Source organism: Prinia subflava, chromosome 6 (assembly GCF_021018805.1).
Source record: "Prinia subflava isolate CZ2003 ecotype Zambia chromosome 6, Cam_Psub_1.2, whole genome shotgun sequence".
Classification (NCBI taxonomy): domain Eukaryota; kingdom Metazoa; phylum Chordata; class Aves; order Passeriformes; family Cisticolidae; genus Prinia; species Prinia subflava.
In genome coordinates, this window is record NC_086252.1 from 21,077,473 (window position 1) to 21,089,493 (window position 12,021).

The 12,021-nt window shown below is 34.7% G+C and overlaps 1 protein-coding gene across 15 annotated transcripts in view; it reads left to right on the forward strand.

Moving 5' to 3' along the window:
- The first annotated feature begins 324 nt into the window (after nucleotides 1-324).
- The window catches only part of LOC134552188 (sodium channel protein type 2 subunit alpha-like), a 50,569-nt gene continuing 38,872 nt past the window's right edge, over nucleotides 325-12,021 (forward strand). For 5 of the 15 annotated variants that reach the window (XM_063400615.1, XM_063400619.1, XM_063400625.1 and 2 more), the window contains exons 1-9: nucleotides 325-591; nucleotides 2,754-2,872; nucleotides 3,746-3,835; nucleotides 5,399-5,527; nucleotides 6,205-6,296; nucleotides 7,154-7,426; nucleotides 7,746-7,809; nucleotides 8,675-8,816; nucleotides 8,947-9,153. In XM_063400615.1, coding sequence (XP_063256685.1) covers nucleotides 325-591; nucleotides 2,754-2,872; nucleotides 3,746-3,835; nucleotides 5,399-5,527; nucleotides 6,205-6,296; nucleotides 7,154-7,426; nucleotides 7,746-7,809; nucleotides 8,675-8,816; nucleotides 8,947-9,153 — 1,383 coding nt within the window. Of the gene's footprint in view, nucleotides 592-2,753; nucleotides 2,873-3,736; nucleotides 3,836-5,398; nucleotides 5,528-6,016; nucleotides 6,109-6,204; nucleotides 6,297-7,153; nucleotides 7,427-7,745; nucleotides 7,810-8,674; nucleotides 8,817-8,946; nucleotides 9,154-9,712; nucleotides 9,717-10,883; nucleotides 10,889-11,762; nucleotides 11,769-12,021 lie in introns of all 15 variants that reach the window. The other 10 variants (XM_063400616.1, XM_063400620.1, XM_063400626.1 and 7 more) reach the window with 6 other exon arrangements.

Consider the following 12,021-nt stretch of genomic DNA (forward strand, 5'->3'; position numbering starts at 1 on the left):
AGCAACTTGCTCTAAGTGGGAGTGTCCAAGGACACAGGCAAAGCAGTATCTGTGGGCAGAAATAGTGTCTTTTTCTGGATCAGCAGGAAAAAGCTGAAAAATAATTTATAAAATATCTAAATAAATTCTTATCAGTTGCTTTTAACTGCCATTCAGCCTTGAAATATGCTGTATCTATTTCTATTTAAGCCTGGAAAGAGTTTCTGACCAAATGTTTGGGTTTTTCCTATTGGTACAATCCAGCTTGCCTAAATTATTTAATTTTCTTTTATAGGTCATTCTTATCCAAGAAGCTAAAAGTAATTAAATTTGCAGGATGAAAACATGGCACAGGCACTGCTGGTACCACCTGGACCTGAAAGCTTCCGCTATTTTACTAGAGAGTCTCTCGCAGCTATTGAAAAACGTTCTGCAGAAGAAAAAGCTAAAAAACCCAAGCAAGAACATACAGATGATGATGATGAAAATGGTCCAAAACCAAACAGTGACTTGGAGGCAGGAAAGACACTGCCATTTATTTATGGTGATATACCTCCAGGAATGGTATCTGAACCTTTGGAAGACCTGGATCCATATTACATCAATAAAAAAGTGAGTGAATTATGTTTTGCACAAAATAGGATACAAGTTTATACACTAGAAAAGTTTAATCACGACATATGATAGTTAGAACTATCAAGCTGCTAAATATCCAGAATCATCCTTTTATTTAACAGAACTGATTTACGCTCTTCCATATTTTGACTGCTTCAATTCTGTTGAGTTATTTGCTATTTACTCTCACTTTTGTGGCTAAATTTGTGTTTGCCTTTGGTTTATAAAACAGGTTTAAAAATTATGGCCTCAGTAATGGGAAAAGAAAATAGAGCAGAATCTGTATATAATTGCATAACCTAGCAGTTGCCAAAGTTAAATAAACAATACTGTAGATAATACAAGGAAATGTAAAAAAATAAAGCTCAAAGAATCAGAATTTCCAAGGGTTATTTAAATTTGTATGGTTTGTCTTATAACAGTTCCATGCAAATTCTTACCTACAATATAATTACCAGTACAAAGCCCTTTTCTGGACTAGCTGCAAAACTTCAGGAATAAAGTTGCATAAATAAGTTCAGGGATAAAGTTGTCTCAGCAAGTGAGGTTTCAGAAAGCCTGAGAAGTTCTGAACTATCATTTCTAACCTCCACTGATCAGCAAAAGTAGTCAGATTTTTGGAACAAAAGTGTAAAAGCTCACACTGATGATGCCTTTCTTAGTACATGAGAGCAATTAGTAAACTGTAGGATCTTTAGTCACAGGTGACATCTGTGTTTATATTACCTAGCAGTATAATCTGCTCAACAGAAAACAAATGGACATTTTAAATCATGGACTAGAGTTAGTCATCTTTCCTCTGGTGTATGGTAGAAACTACCCTTAATCATTGCCTTGTCAGTGCAGAGGAATTCATATGTGAATTTAGTCTGTCTTCAGGCTCAGCTGCAGCAGTGACCTTGGGACAGGCAACATCTTTTTAGCATTTCCAGCTGGGTGAAGGACTGTAGGGCAGGGAGAAATGCCAAGGAGTGTGTGTCCATTCTCTGCCACCCTCAGCAGTGGCTTGATGTTATTCTTTGAACAGGCACCAGCAACACTCCTTCACCTATTTTCTTTCCTCCCTTGGAGAGATTTGCTTTCCTTGCCCGAAATGATTGTCCAAACAAGCAGTAAAGGACACAGAGAGGGCCAAATTTTTATGATCACAGCCAGGTTTTTACAGAGAATGGAAATCAACATGGAGAACAGTGATACTGTATAGCTCTGCTGAGAGCATAACAGAGACGCTATTATCGTAAAGCAGAGCCATTACTATTGACAAAGACCAAAAGGAATGAAGAATAGTTATGTCCTGAAGAAATTTCAAGCGGCACCAAAAATGCAAGTAACCCTAATTCACAGACAAATGCACTTAGGCAGTGACTGCCCACAGAAACAAAATAAACTGAACACAAACCATAGGTTATCAGACAGAATTTTGAAAGATAATCACTAGCTAAATTTTCTGCTTACATAAAGGTAAAGTAAGACCACATTGTTAACAAGAAAACCAGCAATTAAAAAAAAAAAATTGTTGTAATAGGATGCCAAATTCTGGTGTATGCTTGTTCACATTGCTCCAAACTATGTTAGCTGGAAATATATTAATAATTTTATTTTTTTCACAGATATATATTTTAGAAAATGCGTGTTATTGATATTGATAGTATTTAGATAGAAAATGAAAGTAAAATTGTTTTTAAATTGTGGTTGATTTTGTAATGACAATTTCTCCTTGTCACTATATATATGTGAGTATGTAATTCTGTCAAGTATTTGTTCTAAATACAAACGGGCATTTAGAATTGTCGTTTTGCTATTTTGGTTTTGTTTGTGTTTGCTCACAAGGTGGAATGTATTTGATAAATTTGAAACTCTCACTTTAATCAAAGACTTCATAAGAATTAAAATTGAAATATTTTAGTGGCAAAATCCTCTATTTTGATTTTATTGATAAACTGCCATTGTTTTTTGTAATCCCCACCAATTTTAATTACATCATAATTCATTCCACATGCTGGCAAATTTAACAAATTGGAGAATAGGCCGTGGAAGGTTTACTCCATTGTATTAATATAAATCAGTTCTTTTCCTACCAAAGGTAGACAGTGGAAGGGAACATGTACCTCTCATGTGGAGAATGGAAACTATTTTAATTTTGTGTTTCTTTTTTGCAGACTTTCATAGTATTGAATAAGGGAAAAGCAATTTTCCGATTCAGTGCCACATCTGCCTTGTATATTTTAACTCCTTTTAATCCCATCAGAAAAATTGCTATCAAGATTTTGGTACATTCATATCCTTTTTTCTTAATGTTGATTTAAATGTTGTTATTTAAAAATACTTAATGACTGAACGAATACTTTTCATGTGGATATACAAATTGTGTCCATGGGAGTGAACTATGCTAAAAAAAAAATAAGTTGCTCACGCTTAAAAAAAGGACCAGTATCACATGTGAATTGCAGTATGATCTTCATCCCTGCTGAGAGAATCCTCTACTGAACCACCTAAATCTGTCAGAGTTTAAATATCAGGCTTTATATCTAAAGGAGACCTGATCCCATACTAAGCCCTGCAGCTAAGGCCACATTAGTAACAAACCATTGCACTTGAACATATCTAAGGTCACACTTTTACCAAGACCAGTAGTACTACTCATGAACTAGACTCGCTCAGCAAGGACAAAAGAGCATGGGTAAAGAGCAGCTTTTTTGGTATTGTGTTTTCAGCATTGGGATAGGTGTCCTATAAAAAATTTGGGATAAAGGAGAGTATTTTCCAATATATTTCAATCATGTTCAAAGAAAAACTCGGGCCTAAACAACCAACCTCTGACTAAAGATCTTCTAGAATGATCCACCTGTATTAAATGAATAATTACATTTGAGTAATCATTTCACGATTTACAGAGTTAAAGATATGTTTGAAGTTAATTTAAAACCTAAACCTGCTATACAAAAGTATTGCATTTTTTTACAGAAGTGCACCATTTGTGCCAGATGGCACACCGTTTACAATACATAAAATTATATGCAAAGTTTTATTTTTAGGCTTTAATTAGTGTCATGTTATTTTTACATATTTGTAAATACATAATATTTTTAAGTTACTTCAGTGTTATAAAGCTGTGTTACTTTTTTGACTTGTGTGCCTTAACTGTATCTACATTATTCAGCATGCTTATCATGTGCACTATTTTGACCAACTGCGTATTTATGACCATGAGTAACCCTCCAGACTGGACAAAGAATGTAGAGTAAGTTAAATATTTTTTACTTCTATATTTTTATGTCTTTGTTTTTGTGTGAGTCCAAACAAGAAGTATTTATAAAAATGTGAATGCCAGAATGGGCTTGTCCAGAGTCAGGAAGAATCAGATTCCATGAGATCATTAATATCTTTCCCGTTTTCTCCTGAATCACTTAAATGATTTAAGAGTAACACCACGTTTTGTTAAAATTATGCCTGAGGAATATCTGAACTTCTGCTGTGTAGTACAAACAGGAGCTCTTGTCCTTGGATATTCTAATCTGTAAAGCAGACAAGGAGCTACAGATGTGCACATAAAATTGTGCATGTAAAATTGTTGCCATACCTTGCTGGAGTATCCGTGATCTCAGCACAGTGGGACTTTTATTGTGCCTTACTGTTTTGACCTCATAAGTGCCTGCACAACAAGGACACACAACCCACAAACCACAAGAAACTCAAACTGCTGAGGAAAGGGCCTTACCTACAAAAGAGTGACAAAGAGCTGACCTAAATAAGGAATATTTCTCTTTCTTATTCATGGTTATAAATGGATGTTTATTCCTAAACAAACATTTTCCTCTGAAATACTGTAGAATCATAGAATGGTTTGGGTTGGCAGGGATCTTAGAGATCATCCAGTTCCAACTCCCTGGCATGCAGGGACACCTTCCACTAGGTCATGTTCCTCAAAGCCCTTTGTTTTTATTTGAAATAATACTACTCATGAAAAACATGCTTCTAATCACTTGTTGCTTGTTTCATTCTCTCCTTTTCTCAGAAAGCCATTACTGGTTTTTATTTATTTATTTCCTTGCATTAATGAACCGTACACTGAACCCTGTTCAGAAACAACTACCATTAACCCATTCCCAGTTAACAGTGACGATGGCTTGTTAGAGTTGCTGAGAGTCTGAAAGGAGAGCAGTAGGTCTGTAGGAAGAGTTCCTTTATTCTGGAGGTCCAGAGAGATCCATGTGGGTCTCAGGAAGTGCCTGCATTATGCTGGTTATAGCTGACTGTTTGATACTGTTAAATGAATAGCTGTTCCCACGAGGTAATCATGCTCCCCATCTTCGGAATAACAGTCTGGGCATGCTTTCTTGTATTTGATGAATATTTGTGAAATAAACATGTAATATAGGCATTACTACAGTTATTATCCAGAACTGATTTTTACAAAACTCTCTGATTTAGGCATAAAAAAAAGTTCTTCAGTTTTTGGAACACTTAGACATCTACCTGATTTACAAATGCAAACAAAGAGGCAACCCTCTGAGTGCCAAAGAATGTACATATAAAAGTCTGAAATATATCCATAAATACTAGAGTCTAGTAAAGCACAAGAACTGAGATTAAATCAACCTTTTAGAAAACGAGTAGCATATCTACCAGGTTCAAGTTTCCAAAATGACTGAACAGCAACTACAATATTTAGGGCAAGAGAAGTTAATAAATCACTCCTTTCACTTTAAAATACTTTTTCTTCTCTTTTAAGTCATCTTTGCTAAAGATTGGCACTGTCTGTAAGTATGCAAAAATCCATTATTCCTGCTCTAATGATTTTCAGGTACACTTTCACTGGAATTTATACCTTTGAATCACTTATCAAAATTCTTGCAAGGGGCTTCTGCTTAGAAGGTTTTACTTTTCTGCGAGACCCATGGAACTGGCTTGACTTCAGTGTCATTTTAATGGCGTAAGTGGTTCAAGCACTTTTTAAGCTTTCAGGGCATGAAATTAGTAGTAAATATTATTATAATAAATGTATTTATTTAAACATATTTAATTTTTGCAACCTTTGAAGTTTAGACAATGTATTTTAGTATTCAAAGTGAAATATGGCAGAAGCCAAAATGGAATGGCAGCCACTGGTGTAATTACTGCTGAGGGACACTAATTTCATGTCCTACATTTTCTGCTCACCAGAAATGAAGCCATCCCTTTGATTTCATGTTACCCTCCCATTACAAGCTAATTAGTTTAACTAGATGTTCAAATACAAATCAGTGGGTTTCATTTCAATGACATTTAAGCAAAATAGATGAAAATTATTAAAGCAAAATGTATTGAAGAGACAGGTAAATTTGGAAGTATGATTGCTAGTATTGCCACAGAGGTTTTGAAGACCCACATAATTAGTATAAGCTCTGCTTCAATTCTGAATAACTGTGATTTAATCCTACAGGTATGTAACAGAATTTGTAAACCTAGGCAATGTTTCAGCTCTTCGAACTTTCAGAGTATTGAGAGCTTTGAAAACTATTTCTGTAATTCCAGGTAAGAAGTAGTTGGTGTAAGGTGTTAGGCCCCTCGTATCTCCAACTGTTATTTGTGTGCTGTCATTGTGTTTGTGTGTGAACTCCCCTATTACAGATATGTGACAGAGTTTGTGGACCTGGGCAATGTCTCAGCGCTGAGAACATTCAGAGTTCTCCGAGCTTTGAAAACAATATCAGTCATTCCAGGTGAGAGCAAGGTTAAACACCGAGGCTGACTTTTGTTCCATTGAATTCACTTCCTTTGAGCATAAGTCTTGCTGTTTGCTGCTCCTGTTGCCAAAAAAAAGAAATTAAAAAAAGAAACAAAAAGGCATGGATCATTAACCTAGTTTATGATTCTTTGCCTTTTCAGCATTAGCTTCTTTTATTTTGCAAAATCAGCCTTTGAGTTTAACAGAGTCTTGCATGAAACATAAAATATGAGGCCTGGATTATTTTGCTTTGTTTTCCTGCATTTTATTGTGACAAATTGCCTCTACATTACAAAAGCTTAGTGCTATGGCTTTCTTGGTTTTGAAATTTTTTCTTTTTTTTTTTTTATCACTTAAAATTTACAGTAGTCTTGAAAATAAGCAAGTAACAAAAAAAGAAGATACCAAAGAAGAAATAAATGATGCACAGGAAAATTTATCAAATACAAAAGACTTTTTTCTTTCAAAGTTATTGGCAATTCTATCTCATGCTGCTTTGCACTGTTGTGGAGTCATGCTTAGATTTCACTGGAAACTGAATTACTGGCAGAATATTTAATGCAGAGAAAAATGAGAAAATGCGATCAAATCTGTACTAAGATAGCATGATTGATAAAGTTTCCTGCTTGAGAATATTATATATTTGATTTGTTGGAATATATATACATTGCATATTCATAAAAAGGAATCTTTTTCTTTCATTCATCGTCACAAGCTCTGAGGCTGCTCATGAAGCTTTACCTTTTGAGAAATAAAAAAATAATTTCTTTTTAAGTGTCTGCATGGCCTCTTAATATTATGGGAAGGGCAAAGATACTCTTTCATAATTCTGTGGATCTTTTCTCTTTGCAGGCCTGAAGACTATAGTGGGAGCCCTGATTCAGTCTGTGAAGAAGCTCTCAGATGTGATGATCCTGACTGTGTTTTGTCTGAGTGTGTTTGCACTGATAGGGCTGCAGCTGTTCATGGGCAACCTGAGGAATAAATGCCTGCAGTGGCCTCCAGACAATTCTACTTTTGAGATAAACATTATTTCCTACTTTAACAGCACAATGAATGAAAACGGTACATTTGTTAACATGACAGTGAGCACCTTTAACTGGAAGGATTACATTGAGGATGAAAGTAAGAATGTCTGATATACTAGTTTAATATATTTGTGGCTAAAATATGTAATTATTTGTGCCCAAAGAACATTGAGTGATTTGTATTTCTGCCTTATGTAGAGCTGTTTACAGTTACTGATTTACAGAGATCAAATACATACGATAAAAAAAATACAAGAACCAGAAACGTTCCTAAACAAGACACAAAGTGATCAGTAGCTAGCCACTATGATTTAACATAATTTGTTTTAATTTTACTTTGTAGCACTTTCAGGTTTATTTTGATTTTATATTTATAGATGGTCTATTCATATATATTTCTAATGCTTTCTACACAGCTCATTTTTACATTTTGGAAGGACAAAGAGATGCCCTACTCTGTGGTAATAGCTCTGATGCAGGGTAAGACCCTTTCAAAAATTCTGTTATGCTCTGTAGAAAAAGAAGTAACATGAGATCTAGTTGCAACTCCATATTTAGCAGGGTTACAGAACTTAGGAGTTTTGCAACTAAGTGGAGTCAAGATATTTTACACTCTGGCTAAACAAAACACTAATTAACAGCCTTTTTCCTGCTTGATTGGAAAATGAAGTTTGTTTGATTGATAAGTCTGGTTTTTTTTAAGTCTCTTTTGTTGATTTGCTGATTGAAGAAAGTAGGAGCTAAACAAAAGCTAAAAGTGAGCAAGAGAACATGGAAAATATTAAGAAAGCACAGCAGTGACTTCATACACAAGACTGAATCTGTTTTTTCAAGCCCAACTCTTTCACTAGTGGCAAATTCTGTCATTTACATGTGTCAAATTATGAGCCTAGAATTGTTAGCCTAACTTGGATTCCTGACTGGCAGCAGTAAAGAAGTTTACTAAAAATATATGTATCAGCATTATGTAGGAAATCCCCAATAGTACAATTGGATTTAGCTAATAATATTGTTTAATCTGTCTGTAACCTTAACAACATTTTAGCAATTATTTCTGCCAGGAAATAATTCATTTGGAATAAATATTCTATTTGCAAAATGTAATTGAGGAGAATGTTAATATTTAGGTCATTTCAACCAGAGAGTGGATGAAAAGGATATCTTTCATTTACTATGTAATTAGTTCAATTCTCGGAAAATGTTTTTTCTAAATTAATTTAATTGTAATTTATGGATTTTCTGTTGAAAAATAATGCATATTCTTCCAAAAGATAACACATATTTTTATAGAAGGGAATAAAAGTTATTATTAAGTTTAAGTGCCTCCTGTTTGATTTTCACATAGGCAATGCCCAGAAGGATATATATGTGTGAAAGCTGGCAGAAACCCCAACTATGGCTACACAAGTTTTGACACCTTCAGCTGGGCTTTCTTGTCACTGTTTCGGCTGATGACTCAGGACTTCTGGGAAAACCTCTATCAGCTGGTAAGAAATCATTATGACATAAATAGTAAACTGTTGGTGATGTCCAAAATTATATAAATAGGCTTATTTTTGCATGAGCTGAAAAAGATAAGTTGTGGAATACTATATAGAAATGCTCTCTACTTTCTAGACTCTGCGTGCTGCTGGGAAGACATACATGATATTTTTTGTTCTGGTGATTTTTCTGGGCTCTTTCTATCTGATTAACCTGATCCTGGCTGTGGTCGCCATGGCCTATGAAGAACAGAATCAAGCAACAATGGAAGAAGCAGAGCAGAAAGAGGCAGAATTTCAGCAGATGCTGGAACAACTGAGGAAGCAGCAAGAAGAAGCTCAGGTAATGATGGAAATTGTACTTTCCAAACAGTCTTGTTCTTAAGGCAAGGAAAAAATCTTTTATGATTAAAAGCACTAACAAATTGTGCAATGAATTATAGAAAATAAAAGATCTTGTTTGCCATGCAAGTTATAAAAGTGGAAATAGCCAATGAAAACCAGGAACTAACCAAATAATAAAAAAAGCAAGCTAATGGTACAGAAAAGAATGTTACTTCATTCACCAAAAGACTGTAAAAGTAAAATGTTTGCCATAAGAGTACACTAGAAACCTGACTTTAAACAAGTCATAAATAATGGTGCTTTTATGTTACAGGTCTTATAAATAGCATGAACAAAGTGTAGTGATGTTACTTCAGGTTTGCATCTGAGTTAGAATTGCCAAGCTCGATGTACTTAATAATTTTCCACAACTATTCATCAAATAGAGAGAAGGATTGTAATCAGTGTTCTAGGTTTCTATCCACCAAGATAATTAAAAATATCCCTAATTGATACTGTACTAAATCAGAAGTTTATGCATTCTTAGAACAGACAAGCAATATTCAAAACCAGATGAGCAATGTTAATAACGAAGATATTACTTCAGAATTCTTTTAAAGTAATCTTTGTTTCCTTTGAAAAGAGAAAAAAACTATTTAAAGTTTTATGAGAAAAAGACATTTTAATAGATACTTTTGTGAGAGGTTTTCTTACCTGAAAGTAAAATATATGCAGGAGTTCAGGTCTGTAAGTCAGCTATCTGTCTAATTTCTGGACTGATTTTCCACTGCTTTCCAAACGGCATTTAATAATTTTCAACAGGACAGTGTTTATAAAATGCTAGCAAGTTTGAAACTCCTAAGAAACTCTGGTTGTGGTAGTACATTACAGGTACTTTCACTAAGTTAGAATTACTCCATAAAGTGCTAACAAAAAGACAAACTGTCTTTTGCTTGAAAAGAAACTTTTATGTATGACTTGTGAAATTTAATAGCATATCTTTATTTTAGTCATTAAACTTTATCCATTCCAAATTACTAAACAAAGAGTAGGATCCTGCAAAATTCAAATGAAGAAAGGTTGAATGTCAGCAAAGTGTATATTGCTGGGGTTTTGTTAAATCTGGTATTTCTTAAATGCTGGTAATGTCTTAAAAGCACTAAATCACACTATACTAAAAAATACCAGCAGGTTCATCTAGATGTTTGTGTATCTGAGAGTGAGGAAAAATGAAGCTGATCAAGACTAAGAAAGAAGAATAGAATAAGAAACAGAGACTATAAGTAAGGTTGAATAAAACCCCTGGAAAGCAGTATTTTTTTTAAATCAGCAACCATTACATTCATTATAAGTAAAGCATTATGACAGTCAGGATCTCTTTTGTTTGTGAAAACATTAGCAGAAAGTAGGCAGTACAAGGTGGATCACTGAAGTGTTGAATTAGTTGCTGAGGCAGAAATCAGTTTATGTCTGAATCCCCTTGACACTGAACCTATTAATCCACAAACGTAAGGCATCACAGTGGTCTTTGGATTGCTCTACTTGTTTGACCTTCACTGTTAGTGTTTTGAAGCAGATGGGTGATGACTCAGCATCTGCTGCCTTTGTTTCTGTTAGAGTCTTTGAAGGATGATATTCTGAACCAGTATGACAAAATTTTGAGTATTGCTTTTTTATTTTATAAACACTTCAGAATCTTTTTAATACTCCATTTAGCAGAAAAAGTCTGTATTAAGTCAACTCCTATAGCCTGGGTTGTATATTGTAGCGAAGAAAGACATTAATTCATACTATGAGCTTTCAAACTATCCTTTCCTGCTGTAAAGAGATATGTCATCATTCCTGAAATACTTGGCATTGAATATAATATGTTTTGCTGGATAATTGCTAGTCATCTTTGTTATATAACCCTAGTCTCTTGCCATTTATCACACCACCCTTTTTTGTAAGCTAAGAGCAGCCTATCATCTCCTCAAAGATATTTCCACTACAGAATTTCATCGCAATCTCCCACAGTTCTTTCAAGGAACAGCACTGGACATACTCTCAATTCTTATTTTTTTGATGAGTAAAAGAACCCTTCCCTAATGAACAAAAACAAGTAGGCTGACCACTGTAGTTAAGATACTGGTCCTAAGTTTTGAGATAACTCAGTTCCAGTTAGTCATCTCACCCCTTTCCATCAGGGAAGAAACCAAAACTTTTTTTCTACTCTCAGGCTATAGCACCAACAGGCAATAAATGTACCTTTGCATATCTGTAACAAAGACTAGAGAGCAGATGCAGTGGGACATCTGGAAGGGGTCATGTGAAGAGGGAGGAAGGGCTTGAAGATGTATCTAGAGGTTGTGTCTTGGACAGAAAGGCAGAAGAAAAAGTAAAGGTAGTATTCTTCCTGTGAAGACAGTGAGGAAAGGCTGGATTCAACTTCTTTCAGGGTGCTAGCTGGATTTTGATACATTAACTCAGACGATGAATGTTAGGCTTTAGTTTTCTTTCTAAGAGCTCAGAAGGGATCAGCTGGATTAGACCGTGATGTGGGGCTTTTATCAAGAGAAAATGGAATACCAGGTCTGAAATACATGAAAAAGCACTGTTAAAGAACTTTTCTGACTACTTTTATTTCAGGCAAGTGTCTTGTGCAGCAATGCTTTAACAAATAGTATAACTACTGTTCTGCTGAAGTTGATGCTTCAAATAGCTCCTGCTGCTAAACAGTGAGGAGCTGTACAACTCAATAGTTTATTTTCAATACAATTTTTTGGGTATACTTACACACTCAGGAGTGTATGAAGAGCATTATTATCACTGTGATAATAAAAACCAGTTGATAAAAGACTATAAAATTATTCTCTTTTTTGGCCTACTAAGAATACCTTGCTTTGTA